We start from the raw sequence: 23,200 nt of genomic DNA, 5'->3' as shown, positions 1-23,200 counted from the left end.
TTAGACATCAAAATCGCAATTCTCAGATGGGCATGAGACTGGACTATGTACCACCAAGTCATCGAGATGGTAAGATTGTTGTACAAATTGTAGAGGAAGATGTTCGAGAATTGAATGACCATTGGGCGACTGCCTTAATTGGTTATGTTCTAGGTGATACTCCATATGAGAAATCTATGGAGGCTTATATTTCTTCAGTTTAGGATTTGTTGTCGAAACCTCAAATTTTGTATCACAGTGATAGATACTATGTTTTTAGATTCTCAACAATTGAAGATAGGGATCTAGTAATGCAAGCAGGACCATACTCGTACCACAACAAACCATTCATACTGCAAAACTGGGAAATAGAGTTTCATTTTGACCCTAAATGCATTACAACTATTCCTTTGTGGGTACATTTCCCAAGCTTACCTGTTGGATATTGGACTGCAGATGTACTTAGCAAAGTGGCTAGTGCTATTGGAACCCCTATGTATACTGACAGATACACAACTGACCTTAACAAAATATCATATGCAAGGGTCTTAGTAAAGGTTGATATCACTAAGCCAATGCTGGAGAGTATGGAGATTGATACTCCATCAGGAACTATTCAGCAAGAAATTCTATATGAATGGAAGCCAAAGTTCTGCAGTGAATATATCCACTTTGGCCATGATAATTTTGAGTGTTGGAGAAATAAGCAGCAGAACAATGAAGAGGCTGAATTTAAAGCTCCAAAAAGAAGGAATAGAGTAGGAAAGAAGAAAATAGTACAGGAGTGGAAGCCAAAAGAACAGCAAGAGTAAGATAGTAAAGTAGATGGGAAAGGAGAAGAGAATCAGCAAGTAGAGGCAGGAAAGGGTAAACAAAAAGCAGTAGCTGAAGATGCTCCTACACAAGTGACCAGTAGAAATGAAGATTGCAGAATTCAACATAGCCATAGGGTTGCAGCAGTACTACAGTCTCAAAATGAAGAGGGCATCACTACAAATAGGTTCAAAATTTTGGAAGAGTGTGTGCCAAGCACTTCAAAAGTAGATGAGACTGGGATTGATCCTTCACTCAAACCCCCATGATTGTGTGCACTTGGAATATTAAAGGGCTGAACAAGCCCTATAAACAGAACTCTTTATGCAAAAGAATAAAATAGATATTCTTGGGTGTCTAGAAACTATAGTAAAAGAAAGAAAGGCAAAAAATATAGTAAACATGGTAGCTAAAGATTGGGGCTACTGTTACAACTACACTAAATCTATAAATGGAAGGATTTGGCTTTTATGGAAAACACATCTGACAGTTAAGGTACTCCAAATACATGAACAATTCATTCATTTCTTAGTGGAAGATGAAGCAACAAATTTCCAGATTATGTTGACAGCAGTATATGCTAGGAATAAGGTGCAGGAAAGGGCAAGTCTATGGCATGAATTACAGATACTAGGTGGTCAGATTCAAATACCATGGTTTATCAGTGGGAATTTCAACAATGTGTTAACCACTGATGACAGAATAGGACAACCAGTAACAACTAGTGAGGTGCAGGACTTCAAGCAGTATATTGATAACATGCAACTGACCCCACTAAGAACAAAGGGGTGCTTCTTCACCTGGTGCAACAAACATCATGCTAGTGATAGAGTATACAGTAAAATTGATTGGGCTTTTGGAAACATCAGTTGGACTCAGACATATGGACATCTAGAAGCAGATTTTTTGGAACCTGGAGTATCTGATCACTCCCCAATTGTAATTAAATTATGGAAGAGAAGAACTATCTACCCAAAGCCATTCAAGTTATACATGTTGACAATGGACCATAAAGACTTCAATCCTATGGTGAATAAAGTATGGGAACAACAGGAAAGGCATGATCCTATGGCACTCATATGGCTGAAGCTAAAAAGATTAAAAGATGAGGCTAAGGGTCTGCACAAGACTATGACAAGCTATGTATAGAGACTGATTCAAATAAGGCAGAGTTTGGAATGTGTTCAAGCAACTTTTGTCATTGATCCCTTTAATCAACTGTTGATTGAGCAGGAGAAGCAGAATATGAGTGATTTGGAGAAATGGAGTACAATAGAAGAAACAATCTTGAGGTAGAAATCTAGAGCAACATGGATTGATTATGGTGACTCCAACCCTAAATACTTCTATGCATAGCTGAAAATAAGGGCCAGCAAGAACAATATTACTTTAGTATACAATGACATGGAAATGAAGATCACTGATCCAAAGGCTGTAGAAAAGGAGTTTACTGATTTCTTTACACAGCTATGTGGGAAAGGCTAATGGATTAATGCCATGCCCTAATACTAGTATCATAAAAGCAGGCAACTACCTCACATTACAACATCAACAGGAACTGATAATGGATATAACTCATGAAGAGATTGATGAAGCAATTAGGGATATGCCAACGGATAAAGCCCCTGGAGTGGATGGTTTTCCTATAGAATTCTTCACTCTAAGTAATGGGAGACTGTGAAGTATGATATATATGAGGCAGTGTCATATTTCTTTCACACAGGGAGAATGATGCCAGCATGGAATTGTACTGCTATTACACTGATTCCTAAGGTCCCAGCTCCATCTAAAGTGAAAGATTATAGGCCTATAGCATGTTGTACTGCATTGTATAATGTTGTTGCTAAGATACTGACTAGATTAATAAAGAGAGTGATAGAGGTGATCATAGGGAAGTCACAGTCTGCATTCATTGAAGGAAGGAGCATCATTGATAACATCCTATTTAGCCATGAGCTATTTAAAGGCTATAATAGGAAAGGTTTATTACCCAGATGTATGTTAAAAGTGGACATTAGAAAGGCCTATGATGCATTGTATTGACAGTTCCTTAGGTGTATGCTAACTGACCTTGGGTTCCCTCAGAAGTTCATCCATTGGGTAATGGAATGTGTTTCTACTGTGTCCTACTCATTGGTGCTCAATGGTGGCCTTACCAAACCATTCCAGGCCAAGAGAGAGATTAGGCAAGGAGACCCCATGTCTCCCTACCTATTTGTCATTGCAATGGAGTACTTACAAAGAGAGATGAATCAGCTACCTGCCATAAAGTAATTCAAATATCATCCAAGATGCAAAAAGCTTTGAGTGACTCATATTTGTTTTGCTGACGACTTACTTATGTTTTGCAGGGCAGACATAAACTCAGTAACCAAAATGCAAGAAACCTTTCAAAGATTTTCTGCTGTATCTAGCCTTCAGGCAAATGCAGACAAAAGTTCCATGTACATTGTTGGAGTACACCAGGACATCAAAGCCTCATTGCTTAGCCTGACAGGATATACAGAGGGATCAATTCCTTTCAAGTACCTGGGAGTTCCCTTGTCTGCCAAGAAGTTAAACATTCACCAATGTTTGCAATTGGTGGAGAAGATCACTGAAAGAGTTAGTTGATGGTCAGTAAGGATGTTATCATATTCAGGAAGAGTGCAACTGATTAAGTTTGTGTTATTTGGCATACAGACTTATTGGGCTCAAATATTCATACTGCCTAAGAAGATTATGAAGATGATTGAAACAATTTGCAGAACATTCCTTTGGACTAGCTCAAGTGCTACAACGAGGAAAGCACTGATAGCTTGGGACAAAGTCTCTCAACCAAAAGCAGCTGGGGGATTAAACATTATCAATATGAGGCTATGGAATAAAGCAGCAATCCTGAAATAACTATGGGCAGTAACAAAGAAAAATGATGCATTATGGATCAAATGGACTCGTTGCTATTACATAAAACAGAGGAAAGTTGACACAATGGACACACCTAAGACAGCAGCTTGGGTGGTCAGGAAGATCATAGAAGCAAAGAAAGATTTGTTACAGGTGAGCACAATGCAGACCAGCCTTAATGCAGCATTAGCAGATATGGAGAAGCAAGCCAGATTTCAAATTCAGAGATCCTATATTAAGATGCTACCCCAATTTCCAAAGGTTGGCTGGAGGAGTATGCATATGCATCCACAGATTCATCCAAGGTTTAAGTTTCATTTATGGCTGGAAATTCATCAGAGGCTAGCTACTATGCATAGATTACAAAAGTTTGGGATTCAAGTACCACTGGAATGTGCCTTTTGTGCTAGGAGCATAGAAACATTTAGTCACCTATTTTTCGAGTGCTCATGTACCAACACAGTATGGGATAGAATATTCAAATGGCTAGGATTTACAAGGAGAGTAGGCAGCTGGCAGACTGAGATATAATGGATAAGCAACACAACTAAAAGGAAAACTGGAATGGCAGCTATAACTACTTCAGCTTTTGCCATGGTAGTTTACTGTATTTGGCGAGAAAGGAATTCCCTCAGATTCAACAAAGGCAGATATGAGGCAGATGGGATATGGAGAGAGATTGCCATACACATGCATGTTCAAGGAAGATCAAATAGCAAATGGCAACCAACTTTACAAGGATTGAACAAGAATCCATAGAATAGTTGTAATTTGCTTGAAAGTGTAATTAGTATAGCTAATTGTAAATGTAATTAGAAGACTGGTGGTCAGCATCAACCTGGTTTTGTAAAGACAGTGTTTGATGATATGGAAAGTCTATTTTAATCAAAAAAAAAAGAAAGAAATAAGGAGTACTTGTCAAATCCACCAGTGTTGGTTCCTCCCAAACCTGGGAAGCCACTATTGTTATACATGTCATCTTGGATAATGCGTTTGGATGCGTGACAACAAGATGAAACTAGAAGAAAAGAGCAGGCCATCTATTACTTAAGAAGAAGTCCACACCATGCGAGGCCAAATACACTTTGATAGAGCGCACTTGTTGTGCTTTGACTTGGATCGCTCAGAAATTGAGGCATTACATCTCAGCATACACCACACATTTAATATCTCGGCTCGACCCGCTCAAGTATATCTTTCAGAAGCTGGTGCCTATAGGAAAACTAGCCAGATGACAGATTCTTCTCAGCATATTTGACATTGTGTACATAATGCAGAAGTCCATCAAAGGGCAAGCCTTAGCCGACCACCTTGCAGAGAATCCAGAGGACAAGGATTATGAGTCGCTCACTACAAACTTCCTAGAATAGGAGGTGTTATTCACCGGAGAAGATATCATAGAGTCATACCCGGAGGTGGAGAATATTTTTCGGTGGAGCAGTAATTTTCAAATGAGTAGGAATTGGGGCAGCCCTAATTTTAGAATCAAGACAACAATATCCAGCATCAGCAAAGATAAGGTTCCCTTGCACCAATAATATGGCCGAGTATGAAGCATGCATCCTTGGGATTAGGATGGTGGTCGACATAAACATCAAAGAGCTTTTGGTCATAGGGGATTAGGATATATTGATACATCAAGTTCAAGGATAGTTGATTACCAAGAACGTCAAGATCCTTCCATACCTACACTGTTTAAATGAGCTATGCAAGAAATTCACAAAGATCGAGTTCAGGCACATTCCCATGATCCAAAACGAATTTGCCGATGCTCTCGCAACCTTGTCGTCCATGATCCAGCATCCATATAAGAATTGCATCGACCCTATCGAGATAGAGATCAGGGATCAACATGCGTACTCTTTTCATGTATATGAAAAGCTAGACGGTAAGCCATGGTACTAAAACATTAAAAGATTCCCTGAAATAAGAGAGTATCCAGATAACGCTACTAATAGTTAGAAGCGAGTGCTCAGAAGGCTGTCAAATCACATTTTCCTCAATGGGGAAGTCCTGTATAGGAGGACCCTAGACTTGGGTCTGTTAAGATGTGTAAATGTTGCCGAAGCAACCCGATTGCTAGAAGAAATTAGTGCAGGGATGTGTGGACCCCACATGAAAGGCTTCACCTTAGCCAAGAAGATCTTAAGAGCCGGATAATTTTGGATGACCATGGAAATCGATATTATCCGCTATGTGTAGAAGTGTCACCAGTGCCAGGTCCACGAATATTTCATCCGGGTTCGACCTAATGAGTTAAATGTAATAGGTTCGCCTTGGTCGTTTTCCGCTTGGGGCATGGACGTGATTAGACCTATAGAGCCTGATGTATCAAATGGGCATCATTTTATCTTGGTAGCAATTGATTACTTCACTAAATGGGTCGAAGTTTCTACATACAAGGCCGTCACAAAGAAAGTAGTAGTGGACTTCGTCCGTAATTACATAGTTTTCCTGTTCGGGATACCCGAGTAAATCATCACTGACAATCCATCTAACCTCAACAGTGATCTCATGAGGGAAATTTGCTAGAAGTTCAGAATTGTCCACTATAACTCTACAGCCTATAGACCGCAAATGAATGGAGCAGTTGAAGTATCCAACAAAAACATCAAGAGGATTCTACGAAGGATAATAGACAATCATAGGCAATGGCACGAGAAATTACCTTCGCCTTATTAGGTTATCAGAACATGATGGTATATGGCATCGAAGTTGTGATATCCACAGAGGTCGAGATACCATCTTTAATAGTTATCCAAGAAGCCAAGTTAGATGATGCAGAATGGATACGGGTTAGGCAGGAGCAACTCATACTCATCGATGAGAAGAGAATGTATGCGGTATGCCATGGTCAGTTATGTCAAAATAGTATGGCCAATGCATTCAACAAAAGGGTGAAGCCTCGCCATTTCATACCGGGACAATTGGATATTCCCTCACAAAGAAGAAGCCAAAGGAAAGTTCGCACCGAATTGGTCAGGTCCTTACGTGGTCCACTGAGTGTTGTCGGGAGGAGCTATGATCTTGGTAGAGATGGACGGGAGAGTCAGCACGAAGGCAACCCACGGGGGATACGTAGGCAACCCATGTAGGGTTTGATTTTAGCTGTAACAGAACTACGCTCGACCTGACTTCCCGACGGGGGATATGTAGGCAACCCAGATAGGGTTCGGGTTTTCTCTCTCTCCCCTTCTTTTGTAATAGAAGAATCCAAATATCATTTTGTATGTACTCGGAACTACGCCATGACTAGATTTTCTTGGGAAGGAATACGTAGGCAATCCTCATCAGATTCAGTCATCTTTTGTAGCTGAACTACGTTCTGGCCTGATTCCATTTGGATACGTAGGCAGTCTAAGTCAGACTCGGCCACTTCATTTTCAATCTCATCATTTTGCATCTATTGTAATCGAACTACATTTTGACCTGATTCTATTTGGATACGTAGGCTGCCTGAGTCAGGCTCGGTCATCTTCATCATATTTTTCTTTATCATACCCACGAACTACGTTCAGACCTAATTTCGTTTCGGATACGTAGGCAACCTGAAAGGGTTCGGTCATAACCCTAGGAAAACCTTTGTAGTGCATTAGTTCAGATTAGAACGCAATCGTAGCGGCAAGAAGCCACATCTTCAGAAGCATCGCGGAGGATCTATATCAACAGGACAAAATCTTCAAGAAACAACCTTCGCGTTCAAGGAACTTCCGAAAGATGTCATAATCCGGAACGACGGGATTTGCCATAAAATAAAAGATTTTTCAAAATTCTTCCTAAAGATATCATAATCCGCTCCATCTACCAAACTTCATGGCACAACCTCATAATCCGCCACTTCGCCACATCGGAGATCAGAATAGCTACAAACCTTGTCACCAACGTTCTGTCGATCGATGGCTGCAATTCAGTTTCGTAGTCAAGAGTACCTCTTGGACATGCTCCTTTTCTTTATTTTTATCTCAAATGTTTTGATGTTTTGCTTATGCAACTTACAAGCATGATTACATTCTTTTTCAAAGTTAAAAACTCCCATCGGGCGGAGATACATTACATTTCATTTCAATCACTCCTATCACGCAGAGATACTTTACATTTCAATGCAACCTCTCCTAGCAAGCGAAGATGTATTCTACATTACAAGTCAACTACTCCCATCGCACGGAGATACTCCCAATATGAGGAGACATAATGCTCCGATAGCTGCGAAACGGTACACAACCTGGCTAACAATCGAGTCAGATTCAAGTATCCGAAGACCTCCTAATTTCATAGTAGGATTTAACAATGTAGCAATACCATAAATAGGGGGAATAGGGAAAAAAACTGCATTGTAATATATGGGTATGTGTGTATTTCATTTTTCAAGAAAAAACATTGCAACGTAAAACTCCATCTAAGCAGCAAACCAAACTACAACAGTACGGGGGATAACAAACTCATAAGCGGGCCAAGGATCCGAGCTCAAACTCAAAACGATCAGTGAAACTCTAATTCTTTAAATCTTTTAAATCAAGTCGCAATTCAAAGCTATTATGGGTACCAAGTCTTCCGTCTCGCAGTATCATCATAATACGATACTGGGGTAATTCCTACGAGCATCGCTTCCCCAAATCTTTACTCCAGAACTACATGAGTCATGATCTTCATTAAGCCCGAGGTATGTAAGCAATTCAAAGCCAAAATTCGGTCCCAACTCCCAAAAAATCTTCCTGGAATCTTTCTTAAGTCCTAATCCTACAACTCATAATCTTTCTTAAATCCATATGCCATTCCTGCAATGTATGCCTAAAAGTCGGGACAAAATTAGCCTTGGTTTAATTTCTTTGCCCGAAAACTCTTTTATCGTCTCCGGTCAAAGAGGGGCAGCTGTTGACGGACAATTTTGACCCTCCCTTTTAAATTTAAGTTATTTATACTTAATAATTTGCCATGAATGTTTTAAAAATAGTTTCAAGCAATAATGCCTATTTTACAAAATTAAACAAAGTATTACTAATAGTTTTGAAATTAATAATTTAATATCATAATTATAATTACAAAATATATCGTACTTACTATTTTAAGATTATTAAAATAACTTTTATATACATCACATAGGCTTTATAATTAATTTAATGAATTACTCCTTAATTTCTAATTAATGAGACTATTATGTAAATAATTCAAAATTAGTGCTATAATTTAGAAAACAGAGTATTTTACAAATAATTAATTGCAATAATTAATAGTATATTTGATAATTATAATTTTTACTATATTTTATTGAAAATATTTAAGTTTGTTTAATTTAATTTCAAAAAGGGTTAAAAGGCTAAAGACTATAATTGTAATTCTTAATTAAACATAGAGTGGCTACCATTTAAATCAATTTTGGCCGAAATGACCAAGCTTAATCTGAAATGACCCAGTCCAAACAACCCCTCCAATACACTTTGGCAATCCTTGCCATTCCCTTTAAGCCAATCAGAGCTTTCCACGTTGCCCGTCTCATTCCCTCACAAAACAAACACATATCATCTCAGTCGTTTATCCATATCATCAATGGATCAGATTTAATTCCGTTTTTGGTTATTTTTAAAAGGGATGTTGTGTTTTATCTCCGCCTTTGGATCACAAGAATCCAACGGTTATCAATTTTTCCATTTAAATTATGTCTAAAATTTATAATTATCAAAAGAATCGGAGTCGTTGATCAACAGATCCAATGGCTCCCATTCCATCTCCCAATCTTAACTCTGAGACACCCCAAAACCCTACTCCTTTCCCTTTTGACCATCCACATATATTTCCTATTTTCCTCCCTGTTCTCTCAAACCCTCCATGCCCATCAGTCAAGAAACCTTGCCTAAATCGGTGCAAGGTCACAAACTCTAACCTCACAACACTGAATCTGTCTTGTGTATTTTCCTTTTTCACTGATAGAATTCAAAACCCCAAACGGTTGATATCTCCAGTTTCATCATTAACATTCGTTGTTCGGAGGCCAAATGCAGTGACCTCTGGATAGTGGAGCTTTGACTGATGGATCTTCACTCTCAACAGTTGAATCTTTCAGCCTCGTGCCCAGGTAAAGTTTCTTGATAATTCCCCCCCCCTGCGTTTCTCTGATATTACTCGCCTTGCTATCATCATCAATCTTTCATCACTCTCCACTATCTAACTTGAATTTGCTGGAACCTAAAGGCTTCAATGACCACTATAAATAGAAGCCTTAAATGATATCACCTAACACGACCAACAACACCTAACATCTGAAAGAAAATTAATACACTATAATATCATTTAGAAATTTTCAATTGAAGTTTGAGTTCTTACTCAATCTCTACTTTTCTCTCTCTTTCTGGTTCTGAGTTTGCTTACTAATTGGGCTTTGAGTTTTTGGCTTTCTAAACAGATAGATTTAGTACTTGTTTGGTTTTCTTCCCTAAAGGAGGTCAGTAAAACCTCAACCCTACTCTTTTTTCTGTTTGTTTGCATCACTAAGCATGAATTATTCTGTTATCTCTTACTGAATGATGTTGTTAATAAAGTGTTAATGGTTGATTGTTTTTGTATTTGTTAATGATATATGGTTGTTAAATAGATCCTGGAATCATGAATTTTCTTAAGTTATTGAAATTAAAATTACGTATTGACCCCAATGAACATCTGATGTCTTATCTCTGCTGTTAAGCTTTGAAAACAGTCTTAGAGCTCTCATATGATCCTGATTTCTAGTTTCAGACCCTTTGATGGTTATTAGAACTATCATGATTGTTATACAAATTTTCCTTAGATATTACTTGTATTTGTAGTGGTTCATCTCAAAAAATTAGACTTAAGTGAATTATGAACTTGCTTAGTGATAAAATAAGACTGTCATCTTGATTTTGGAATACCAGTTCATGATATTGAACCCATCTCTTCTTTCTGGCATGCCTTTGTGATTCTGTTAACCTTTTGACGGTCATTATTCATCTGATTAAATTCATGACTGCTTGAATACATTATGTAAGCATATCCTAAGCTAGTTGGACCCTTGTGTCCCTTTTATGTGTACTCTGAAAGTTACCACATACTTAACTTAAGCTATATAGTTTGGTTAAAATATGTTCATGTTCTGATGCTTCATCTGTTGTGCTAAAGTGCTACAATTAGGTTTCATTTTGCCTGAAATCCCATACTTGACTTGTTTAACAGATTCCCTAATGTAATGATACCCTTACCCCTTTTTGAAACTCATATAGTGACATTGTTAGCCTGATTCTATGATGATAACATCCTAATTCATGTTTGTAATAATATGACTTCTTCTAAGTGTATCCTGTTTGTGTTCACTTGGATACTCTGCACTTATTTGTTCTTCAAATACCTCTGCTTGTCTTTTATAATCATATACATGCCTACACTGTCCTTAAAACTTCATTAAGCTCACTTAAATGAACTAGGTCTAACCTATGAACCTGAGGTGAGTCTTCTGTTGCTACTGTTTCTGTATAATTGCATGCTTTATTCTCCAATGAGATTAGTATGAAGCTAAGAGCTTTTATAGAGAAGTGATCATGCCATTTGTTTAGAATGATACATGACTGTTAGCCCGAGACTCTGTTAATACTCTTTAGAAGTTCTAATTGAAGTTGTTACTCTGTAACTCTGTTAATAATCTTAGAAGTTCTTATTTAATCTCTAACATGTATTTCTATTAATACTCTTTAGAAAGTTTCAAGTGTAGTTATTAAGTTGTATCTTTGTTAATACTTTTAGAGGTTTTAATTGAAGTGGTTAGCTTAGATCTCTATTAATATTTTTTAGAAGTTTAATTGAGATTGTTAACTTGTATGCATGCTAGAAGTTAAGACTTAGGCTATTAAGGGAATGTGTCTATGCCCAGGGACTTTATCGGTTTGAACCATGCATTTACTCTATTCTTAAGACATATGATCCAAGTATTTGGATTCCTAACAGTAATTTGATAATGCCCTTGTCTCTATGTGTGCTTGAAGCTGATTTCTTTGGGCATAACTAGCATATCATGTTATTCATAGTGAATCATATACTTAGATTTGAAATGTGGCTACAACAATGTACATTGGCTTTCTTATGATCTTATAGTATTCTGTACTGGCTATTATGAGAAATATATATACTCATATGGTGTGGTATCACTGTGATATGGGAATTTACATTGAGTGCCTCATTGGCATCTAAACCTGTAGGGAAGAGTGAATGTGAGTAGTTAGGGGTATTTGGGAGTAGAGTTTAGCTCTTGGTTGAGCTACTCTCCTTGACACAAGCACTGCCCAGGGCCTTGAGACTCTTGAAAACTTTGAAGTGTCAGGGATCCAAAGAGTACTTTGGCCATGGATGGAACTCTACCCTTAACCTCTAATCTATTGACATTTATTACTCCCTTTAGGTTTAGTGCTTAATGACGACAAAGAGTTTTCAATGTGAATCACTTTGCCAAATATGACTCCACACTAGTTTAATTTTCATATTCCGGATTGTTATTGGTTACTGTAATTTGTCTTAGGCCCATATTAATTTATCGCATATATAATTATGCACTCTAAGTAGCCTATCTAATGACTTTCTTTCTTTTCTTGAACATGTATTACCATTGGGCCCACCGAGTTCTCAAAGAACTTAGGCCCAAGTCCTGCACCTGCGCATTTGGGAGTCTGAAGTTTGTTATTGTCCGTTCTTGCTACTTGTTGGGCCTGCTTTTTTTCAGGCCCAAACCAGAGTCCATTTCTCTTCCTTTTATCGCTTTATTAAATTTTACTGTCCTTACTTTCCACATGTATATATAACACTTATCATATTAGATTGAATGCTTTACTTTATCTCTTTGAATCATGTGAACAATCTAGGGAAGCCCTAAAAGACATAGGATTAAAAAAAAGTGTTAGACTTAGTAGTAGATAGTTATAATTCGCTAGATCATATACTGTTTATACTATTAATATCTATTAACAATTTTATGAAGTCCGTTTGAAGCCAAACAACTTTAGCAAAGGATGACAATCTTCAAAACTAGAAACGGAATCTGAAAATTGGCTTTCTAAAATCGAGTTTTTCTACAAAATTAAACAAGTGTCGCTGCCCGGTTAAAGGGTTTCCAACGATTTCTTCAAAGTAAATGAGATTCTAAAATCAAGGTATATCTTAGACCCACTTCTTTACAATGCCCTTACTTCACTAGAGTTACATAAATAGCCATATTCATTTAAGGACACAATGCTTTGTAACTTAGCCACATCTTACAAATTTTTTACAAACATTATATACATACTTCAAACTCTTTCAATCATACAAACATTCTCTTTAAGGCTTTTATAAACTTATATCCTTTTAAAAAAAACTACCTAATCTCTTTTCAAGCATTAAACTCTAAATTAGATATATATAGTATGCCATACCTTTAACACTAGTTAAGCAAAGTATAGATAACTAATCCTTTAAACCTAGTCAAAGCCCTATGGAGTTATCTCAGGTTGATTTTAAGGGGTGCCTAATACCTTCCCCTTAAGAGAACAAGAACCCTTACCCAAAATCTCACTAGTTAGTAGATTGATAGAGGAATTACTTTAGTAATTAAATAGGTACCCTAGTATACCTTTAAATATTAGGTGGCAACTCTCTTTTATTATCAACAGGGAAACCACTAGTTGAATTTTGTTTTGACTCGTACAAAATAGGGTGCAACATCCAACATTGTAAACATTATTGACATCCAACCTATCTTCGTATCATCTCTTCATTAGTTTAATTGTCACTAACCAATTTTGCTTTATACATTTTCAAAATCTAGGGACAGGAAAAAAAAAAGGTTACTTAACATGTACTTTCTCCGTGTTAGTACGTTCTTGATTTTTTACTTTCCCTTTTATTCGAGACTTCAACGTGGGCATAGAGTAAATAAGAAAAAAAAGAGGAGCATGGGAAAGGAAGGAAGCAACTAGGAGGAATGAAAATATTGGTGAAGTCAATAGGTTAAAGAGAAAATAGCTGCGAAAAATAAGGGTGACTAATAATTGTAGAAATTGTAAATTGCTTCTATCATTGTTATTCAGAATCATTATTCCATTTAGAGAATTCTGAAAAATCAATAACTTCTAACCCAACTCTTCCAACCTTCTCCTCCTCCGAAGTTCCCTTTGTTGATATTTTCTTATGAGTCATATAATGGCATTCCCTATTGTCGCCACAAGCTGTTGAATGCAGAAACCGTTTCGGGGCCCATAATAAATTTGCTTATCGCTTCCTTCCATTAATTTAGGCCTCCCCAACGGTGTTCACCCTGTTCTGGTAATTGCAAAATTTGAAAATCTGTTTTTTGCTTCGTTTTGTGTTTAATTGGTCAAGCATTTTATTTATTCGAATTTAATTGTGCCAATAAATTTTATTTAATGGATTTTATTGATGTTATTAATTCCACAAAAAAAAAAAAAACGATATGTACAGATAAATCGTTTTCTTCATTTTGCTTACATTTTGTATGAATTGCTAGGGTCGAAGGCATTTTTGTTTTTCCATATTCTTAATTACTTCCATTATGATTGTTCATAAAAAGAAGCGTACCACAAAGAAGACATGAAATGATCACTTATAGGAGTAATTTTTAATTCTTCTACGTACTACTATAATATATTTGATTCTTGATTCAGGGTGAAACTATTTTTCTTGCGCTATTCAAAATCCAATAATTTTACTTATAATAATACCAATACTTTTGACCCTTTAAAGTTTCCCAAGATTTTGTCCGAGTCAGTGAGAAAGCATCTTAAGGAAATTCCTGTCTTTATGCAAGAAATTAAAGCATAATCTTTTTAAATAAATGAACTTTATCTTCAACTTATTTTCTCAGTTTCTCCTTTTTGAATCGAAAGAGCAACACAAAGGTGTTTTTCAAATAAAAAACATTAAAGAAAGAAAAGCAATTAGCTTTATGCCACCGGCAGTCGATCAGCTTATATATATGGTCTTGTTTCAATCGATGATTGCTTGCTGTAAATGCTAGTTAATATATATTCATGTCCTTGAATATGTATTACAATATAAAAAAGATGGCTTTATTTGCCAGAAATGATTGCATTAGCTGCCGATCATGTGATGGAAAGAGGCTTTTCCTCCTTGGCATATCATGACTAATTATATGCTATTAACATGTCACATGGATTGAAGCATTAAAATAATTCTCCTCCGTCTGTATTTGGTACTCTTATTGTTTATGACATTCGATCATCTGGTTTTCTTTTACTATGATCTTTTAAAATATTCTAGAAATACTTATACTTGTAAAAACTACTATTTATAATGTTTGTTTTATAGATTCTGAATAGTAAATTTTATTAAAAGAACTAAAAAATGATGTAGGAGTTTGTCCCTGAATTCCTCATTCGTTTTTTAAATGAAAGGAATATTAAGGAAATCAGAGTCGAAGAACAATGTCTAGACACAATACACTCTCCAGATTTTCAAATTACAGATCAAATGAGTGTTAGGAAATCTAACTTTTAATAATATTGAGTTGAGATGGGCTTAAATGGAGTGACATGCAAGATGAAAATATATATAGCCGATTTTGTTATTGTTATTATTATTAAACATTGTTTATCTGTCACCCTTTTTTTGTTTTAAAGTTTAATCAACGCTGTGTAGACATTTAAAAGGGAATCAGCCTGTTGCATGCATTCATAAGTGGTGATAATTAAACCTAAGCTTTTATAGCTAACTTTTCCGTGTCAGAATCCTCGTCCTTGCTTGCCAAGAAAATTGAAAATGAAACAGAAACTGACACCTTATGCATGTTTTTTCCTTTATAAAATGCAGCTAAAACCAAGATCCGATGAGTCAAATTTTCCAAGAGCCTAAGGGCTTAAAACCAATCCCAGCTGGATTTTCTTCTCATCATCAATCTTGCCGTGGTAAGCAAAAGAAAATGGATGAGCAAGGAGGAAACAAAGTGACTGGAATTAAGCAGATTGTAAGACTGAAAGAATTTCTAAGCAAATGGCAAAACGCCACACTTGGCCCCAAGGGAAACAACAATAATAATAATAATAATAATAATAATCTTGGATCATCATCGAATGGCGGTAGCAATTCCCCAGGAGGAATATCACCTTCGATTAGTATGAGGCTAAGGAACTACAATATATATTGTGATTCGGATGAGGAGAGTTGTCAAAGTCCAGAGCCACCCCATGGTGTCCCTAGAGGCTATTTGGCTGTTTATGTTGGACCAGAGCTTCGGAGGTTTATAATTCCCACTAGCTATCTTAGTGATCCATTGTTCAAATTGTTGCTTGAAAAAGTTGAGGAAGAGTTTGGGTTTGATCATACTGGTGGACTCACTATACCTTGTGAGATTGAGACTTTCAAGTTCCTCATGCAGTGCATGGAGAATCATCAGAGAGATCAACCTGCTGATCGTCAAGACGTGGTTTCTGGTTAGCTATTCTTTTTATTCTCATCTTTTCTTTTATTTACACTTCTCAATATTCTTCTAAGATGATCGATTATGTTAGAATTTTCCGCATTGCTCGAGGGAGTGAGTTGTTGTCTCTTTATATAGTCTTAGGTCATCCTTATCTCATGGTCTACATTTGGAGTTGAGTTAGATCTGATGTCCATTTTCATCATATGAGCCTAACTCATTCCTATTGTTGGATTATATTGTGTATATGGATGAAATACTATCTTTTTATGCAATATATTAAATATTGAACACTCTTATCAAAATTTCAATTTCACAAGTAGCTCTAGATCATGTTCAGTCATACGCATGTGGCCGTGGAGTGGGAGTTAGAATGTCTCACATTGTTGAGGGAAGGACTATCATCTCCTTATATGGTCTTTAGCAATGATCATCTTTTGAACTAATTTTTTGATTAAGTCCACGTCCATTTTATTTACAAATTATGACTTATATATGTATCTAGTTTCATATGTGGCCATTCATTTACTTAAGTGCCTCTACTTTTCCTCCATTTTAACATAGAAACCTTGATGGTTTTGATGCAGCTGGATCTTCGCCAGTTGAGGAGTGAGTAACTATCATGGTCGTAGTGATGATTGAATGTTTAGAGCTGAATAATTTTTTTTTCTTATTTTTCTTCTTCTGGTTAACAGATTAGAAGGTCTCATTGTACTTGTATACAGTTTCATCATTTTCTATTCTACACTTGTCCCTCTGTGTGTTCAAAGCTGACTCTAAACAGAATAACTGAAGGAGGAAAAGAAAGAAGGAGGGCCTAGGTAGTTATCTTCAGAAGGTTCATTGGCAAAAAAGAGAAAGCAGAAACCTTTGACCCTTTCTAGGTATTACCTACCAGAATTTATGAAGATCAAACTTGGCAAAATATTTTATTCTTAGGATTGCCAATTTGTATTGGAATAACACTGTTATATTGTAAATTATTTGATCTTTGAGTTTGTACAACATTTATCTTGTCAAATTTACAGTATTGCATTGTATTGCGAGCCCCTTGTAGTACTGGAGTAATATTCAATTAAGAAAGGCTAATGCTCTAGAATTATAAAAAGAACCTTTTTTTGCATTCAAACAGTTTAGCAGTAAATATCAGTTTTTGCACTACATTATTTGAGGCAATTTGTCACAAAGATGTAGAAAGAGTTTTATCAAACAATAGGTACAGAGAGTTCTATTAAATATGAAAGATCAATTCGGCTGTGCGCTAGGATAAATATTGTAATCTTATTCTTAGTTCATAAGTAACATGCACATGTTTCCTAGCTCACAGGCAGAATATCTGTGTAAAAGAATTGACAGACTTTTAAACTAAAACTGCTGAAGTACAATGCTTATTAATGGGTTTGCTAAGGAATTCACTTGGATCATTGGATGTAACTTGTAAGACATTACTCCCTTCATCCCAATTTACGTAGCATTTTTTGCTTCTCGAAAAGTAAGTTGCAATTCTTTTCATGTTAATATAATAAAAATATATATTTTAATACGTTGGTCAATTCATATGGTTTTAGATCTTGAAAAATGAAAATTGTCATATAAATTATGGAAAAGGGTAAAAAATATTCCTCTATAATGTGAAAAGAATTATTTATACCCTCTGTTATACTATCAGTCTATCTCAGCCTCTGACATTATAAAATAGGCACAAAAATACCCCCCTGTCGTTAGGGACCTCCACATGACCTGATATTTTGCTGAGGTGGACGCCATGTGGCATGCCACCTCACCACCCAACCCTATTTTACTGTCTCCCTCAATTTTTTTCTCAATACCACCTGAATATCCTTGTTATGAACATTACTATAGAGTTTCCTTACCTTTCCCGAAAATCTATTTATTTTACAAAACATCAAGACTCAAAATATTTCTCTGTATAGATATACTTAATTTTTATGAAGTCCACTATATTTGTTTTTTTATAGATATACATGTACACTTTGTGGGTTTTCTATATTTTTCTTGTAAATTTATGTTAAATTCTGAAAAATACAAATTAATTGATCTTTAATTGAATTAAAAAAACAATACATGTAAGGAAAATGCATCCACCGTGATATATAACACTGGAGAGTACTATAGAGTCACACTACTAGAAAATGCAAAATTGTTGACCACGAAATCAGTCGGAAATCTCTTATTTCCGACGGATTTCAAGTGGTTGAAAAAATGTTGGTCGCAAAATATTTGCGACGGAATTGGTAGCAAGCTTCCAACCATTTTGGTGACCAGATGAAAAGTAATGTTTGCGACCACTTTGGTCGGTATATTTGGGACTCATTCAGTCGAACTATTATTAATATAAATTAATTATATATTAAATTTTCCGACCGATTTGGTCGGTAATGTAATTATTATTTATTATTTTATTTAAATTTTCCAACCGAATCGGTCAGAAATTAAGAAATTAAAAATAATTAATTAAAATTCTGACCACTTCAGCCTCAAATTTGAGATTTTTTAGGTCCAATTTCCGACCACTTTGGTCCGAAATCAGTCACAAAATTTGGTAAAATACAATAGAATTCCGTTGTATTTTAAGTCACACCCTGCCAAATCAAACTACCAATACACAACAGCCAATATCACAAATATTCTATCAATAGAACCTAAAACAATAAGTATCAAACTTGTTTAAACATAACAAAACCACCTATTCTATTAAACCACATAAAAATCTAAAGTTTTCAACCAAAATCACATTACACCAAGACTAAAATGAACAAAGTTTTGTAACAACTAATCAAATCTAAATATCCTCTTATACAATCCAAATTACTACCGATCCTCATCGGTTTCAGTCTCCTCATTGTTAGATTCTTCAATTGTATGACCTTGTTTTTCATGATTTGCCATGAATGTCCGCATCATACTTATTGTTTCTTGAGCGTTGTTCCATTGTTGAGACAATTCATTGATTTGCGTCCGCATAGTCTCAATTTCCTCGGGTGAAGCAGAAGCACCACTAAATAATGCGACTGGACGACTAGACGATGGCTGCACTCCAAGTCCGTAGACTCTACCTTTATTTATTTTCATGACAAATAAAAAAAAATTTAAATGACCAAGAGAAGAAACATACAAAGCATCCTGGTGCACTAAGCTTCTGTTATGCGCGGGGTCCGGGGAAGGGCCGGACCACAATGGTCTATTATACGCAGCCTTACCCTACATTTTTGCAAGAAGTTGTTTCCACGGTTAGAAAAAATATACAATTTGTGCAAAATAATATTAAAACGAAGTCATATCTAAAAAATTACTAAAATATTTTATACCTTTATTTACTCCACTGGATGCCTGTGTCCATATCGAAGTCATATCTTCAGGCGTCGGTTGAGAATCGGGCTGAGTTTGTTGTCGCTCCTTCATTTTTCTTTGATACCCTTCTTGAAATGTTGTTGACAAATATTATATAAACGAATTAATCTTAACCAAGAATAAAGGTAGTATTGAATTTAGAATCTTACATATGTCTCTGATGCATGCGGTTCGACCCATCGTTCTCTTGTACCATCCTTCTGCTTCTTCTTATATGTCTCCTCAAAGACAGTAGCATGAGACACATTTTCCCAATGTGCCTTTTTCTTTCAAAATTAAAAATATGAGTTTATTACTTGAATCTCATATAAGTAAAGCTAAGTAATATTTTATAAATAAATTACCAATCTCAATCGATGGGCCGCAAAACTGATTGAACCTACGGTATGCAATGAGCCACCCTTACTGGATGCTTTGTTTGCCTTTTCTTTTTCACTCTTCTGCTTTCATTTTTCGGTATACCACTTCTTCGATAGTTGAAGCGAGACATCTTCACGCAACCATAAAGGCATGCTCCCACCTTTTCTTGCAATAAAATGAGTATCTTTAATCATTTTCTGAGCTCTCTTCTCGAAATTAGCATTCACCTGAATTTCATGTTGAGGCTGCCATACACACTTAGTCTGCAATTAAAACAAAAGTTAGACGAACACAATAAATATTATATAAATTATATTTATTTGTACCTTAAATTGAAGTCACATATTCACTCTGATTTGTTATGGAATCTCTCTTCGGGAATTCTACGGCTCATAAAAAATGGATTCATAACTTCCACAACCATATGTGTGGCCTAAAAGGACGGCAAAAACTTGCATTATATGTAAAATAAACATTCGTTAAATATATGTAGATCTTTATTTTAATAATTTAAAATTAAAGAATTACTTACCCGTTCTCATGGGGTACGATAATCAATCGATGCATATGATAGTACTCTACAATCCCACTAGCATACTGTCTCCGTAAAGGAGCAACTAAAGTAGTACTAGTAGATGGGGATGCATCTGCCTGAGATCCTCCAATATCTAGTCTAGAAATACTAGGAGTAGATGATGATGGATATGATAATGGAGTGGACGATGATGGAGGCACAAAAGATGAACTATCATGCTGACTGTAATGCCCGTCCTCGGATGGAATGAATGGTGAGTTATCATGCTGACTTGCAGGGACACGATGACTCAAAGGTGAAAAATTAGGAGTGGGCATTAAATTAATAGTAGTGGAGTCTAAACTACCCTGGGTCGGCATGGAATAATACTGTACTGTGCTAGCCGGGGGAGGGGGACTCTGAAAAACTTAGGTGGTAACGAAGTCGTCGACTGAGAAGGACGAGGAAAACTAGGAGGAGGACACATCCTAGGCATGTGTGAAGGAATGTGATCACTCGTAGATGGCAAAGTAATTTTTTTTCTTCTTAGATTATTTCGGTTTTTTACCCTTAGAAGCCATCTATGCAATTTAAGTAAAATAAAATATAATAATAAAACAAATAACAAGTAATAATATAAAGTATTTCTTCTACATATTATAGCAATTAAAAAAAAGAACATATATAAATTCCAACAACATATAAAAATATAATAATAACATAAGGAATAACATAAGAAATCAAACTAGTCATAAAACACACAAATAACTCAATCCTCATCGCTTTCTTCATATTGATCATATTCATTTTCATCATCGCTTTTTTCATTTTCATTGTATTATTCTTCTTCCTTGCTTTCTTCATATTCATCACTTGAATATCCATCCTCGTTTGCCATGGATGTTCCTTCCTCATACTCACTTTGATTTGATCTAAGGACTGAAGGCTCGAATTTCTCATAAAGGCCTTCACTATCCTGCAATTCACTTGCTAGTTCATCATCTACCATTGCTTCAACACTTGAAATGCCATTCTGGTACGCTACATCTAATGCATCCTCGATCTCAACTCTACCCATAGGATTTGTTTTTGTCACTACCCATCATGCAACCTTCTTCTTGCACAAAGGATAAGGTGTGTAATATACCTGTTTCACATTTTGTACTATAATAAATGGGTCATAGAGTCTAGTCCTTCCTGTGTGCTTTATTTCAACTAATTTATACAGAGGATGCACCTTTGTACCTATAGTAGGTGTTGGATCATACCATTTAGACTGAAAGAGTATTAACATTTTGTTCGGCCAACCAACACTATACTCGAGTTCTAATATCTGTTGAAGCACACCATAATAATCAACATCACCATCAACTTTCACACACACGCCACTATTATTAGTTTTTTTGCCCTTGGACCATTCTTCTGTATGAAACTTGTACCCATTGACGGAGTACTTAGACATCATTCTGACCTTAAGGCTAGGTCCCCAAGCAATGTCAAGCAAAAATGGATCGTTTACGCCATTATCTATATTATGAACCTAGATCGAACCCAATACAGTTAATTAGAAATTAAAAAGTACATACAAGTGATAATAATTTTCATTGAAATAAATTTCACTAATACTTACAAATTGTTTAAACCATTCTGCAAACCTAGGATAAACATGCTCATGCCCATATGTACCCACAAACCAACTATTCAACAAATTTGAAACTTTCACTAGTTAAAATGATTGATAATTGAGATTGAATGTAAGTCGGAAATATAAATGTACACTTAAGTATAATAAGGTTGGACCTCGGGACAATTTAGTAGAATATGTGTTGTAGCTGACTTTAGCTCCATCTCAGTCAAAAATCATGTTGGACTACGTTTTGGATCGCCTTTTCCAAGTTGATTGAATATGGAAAAGGGTGGTGCCAATGAATCAGTATTGACACCATCATCATGCCGATCAGGTCTATTTCTTAAACATGACACATCATGTTCAAAATAATATGAACATAAATAAGAAGTTTCTCTAGCCAGATATGCCTCACATATCGATCCCTCAATCCTTGATCTATTTTTCACGGTCCGCTTACAAGCCAATCATCCTGCATAGCACAATTTTAAGATGAAATAATATTTAACTAAAACACGTAAGGATAATTGATTAAAGATAATTACCTCTCGAAGGGATACATCCATCTACATTGAACTGGCCCTCCTAGTTGTGCCTCTTATGCAAGGTGAATTGGAAGATGTTCCATGACATCGAAAAATGCAAGCGGGAGATTTTTTGCCAACTTATTTAAAGTTAAGCGAATATTACTGTCCATGTAAGCTAGGTTCTCCGCCCTCAATGTGCTAGAGCACAACTCCTTGAAAAATAAGCATATCTCTATGATGGGCTTCCATATTCTATCACGCAAAGCATTGAATGCAATAGGCATCAAAGATTCTATGAAAATATGATAATCGTGGATTCTCATAGATTCCCTTCTTTCATGTCAATATACGTAGATAAGTTTTATGCATACCCATCAGGCATCCTCAAATTATTAACCCAATTAAAAGTCTCTCTTATCTCATCCAAAGTAAATATGTAACTGGCCTTAGGCTTCTGAATCTTTTTGTTCAGGTATGTCAAGTACAACTCAGCCTACTTACAATATTCTTTCAAATCCATCCTAGCCTTCAAATTATTTTTTGTTTTGTTGCTTACATCCATCATAATATTAAATAAGTTATCAAAAACGTTCTTCTCGATATACATGACATCAAGATTATGCCGAAGAAGATTGTGCTTCCGATAAGGTAACTCCCAAAATATGCTCTTTTTTATCTAGTTGTGTGTTACATTATGC

General features: G+C 35.9%; 3 protein-coding genes across 3 annotated transcripts; all 3 read left to right on the top strand.

The window, feature by feature from the left end:
* Window positions 1-290: 290 nt before the first annotated feature.
* LOC142168088 (uncharacterized) lies at window positions 291-791 on the top strand. The gene has a single exon (XM_075228748.1). The coding sequence runs from the start codon at window positions 291-293 to the stop codon at window positions 789-791; it is 501 nt and encodes a 166-aa protein (XP_075084849.1).
* A 403-nt stretch (window positions 792-1,194) lies between these two features.
* LOC107814346 (uncharacterized) lies at window positions 1,195-2,835 on the top strand. Its single transcript, XM_016639754.2, has 4 exons — window positions 1,195-1,935; window positions 2,026-2,084; window positions 2,260-2,429; window positions 2,516-2,835. The coding sequence occupies exons 1-4, from the start codon at window positions 1,195-1,197 to the stop codon at window positions 2,833-2,835; spliced, it is 1,290 nt and encodes a 429-aa protein (XP_016495240.2).
* A 10,789-nt stretch (window positions 2,836-13,624) lies between these two features.
* Window positions 13,625-17,148, top strand: LOC107814348 (uncharacterized). The gene is made up of 4 exons (XM_016639755.2): window positions 13,625-13,971; window positions 15,496-16,115; window positions 16,690-16,711; window positions 16,798-17,148. The coding sequence occupies exons 2-4, from the start codon at window positions 15,512-15,514 to the stop codon at window positions 16,874-16,876; spliced, it is 705 nt and encodes a 234-aa protein (XP_016495241.1). The 5' UTR covers window positions 13,625-13,971; window positions 15,496-15,511; the 3' UTR covers window positions 16,877-17,148.
* Window positions 17,149-23,200: the final 6,052 nt, after the last annotated feature.

Source organism: Nicotiana tabacum, chromosome 13 (assembly GCF_000715075.1).
Source record: "Nicotiana tabacum cultivar K326 chromosome 13, ASM71507v2, whole genome shotgun sequence".
NCBI classification, from domain to species: Eukaryota; Viridiplantae; Streptophyta; class Magnoliopsida; order Solanales; family Solanaceae; genus Nicotiana; species Nicotiana tabacum.
The sequence above is the reverse complement of the archived record's forward strand: the minus strand, read 5'-3'. Positions and strand labels throughout refer to the sequence as shown.

Bases quoted from the DNA above. Each gene is read 5' to 3' on its own strand.
- LOC142168088 (XM_075228748.1), top strand. From the start codon at position 291: ATGCAAGCAGGACCATACTCGTACCACAACAAACCATTCATACTGCAA.
- LOC107814346 (XM_016639754.2), top strand. From the start codon at position 1,195: ATGGTAGCTAAAGATTGGGGCTACTGTTACAACTACACTAAATCTATA. The intron at 1,936-2,025 runs GTATAGAGACTG...TTGATTGAGCAG, and splicing joins ACAAGACTATGACAAGCTAT to GAGAAGCAGAATATGAGTGA. The intron at 2,430-2,515 runs GTTTTCCTATAG...TCTTTCACACAG, and splicing joins TAAAGCCCCTGGAGTGGATG to GGAGAATGATGCCAGCATGG.
- LOC107814348 (XM_016639755.2), top strand. From the start codon at position 15,512: ATGAGTCAAATTTTCCAAGAGCCTAAGGGCTTAAAACCAATCCCAGCT. The intron at 16,116-16,689 runs GTTAGCTATTCT...GTTTTGATGCAG, and splicing joins TCGTCAAGACGTGGTTTCTG to CTGGATCTTCGCCAGTTGAG. The intron at 16,712-16,797 runs GTGAGTAACTAT...TCTGGTTAACAG, and splicing joins GGATCTTCGCCAGTTGAGGA to ATTAGAAGGTCTCATTGTAC.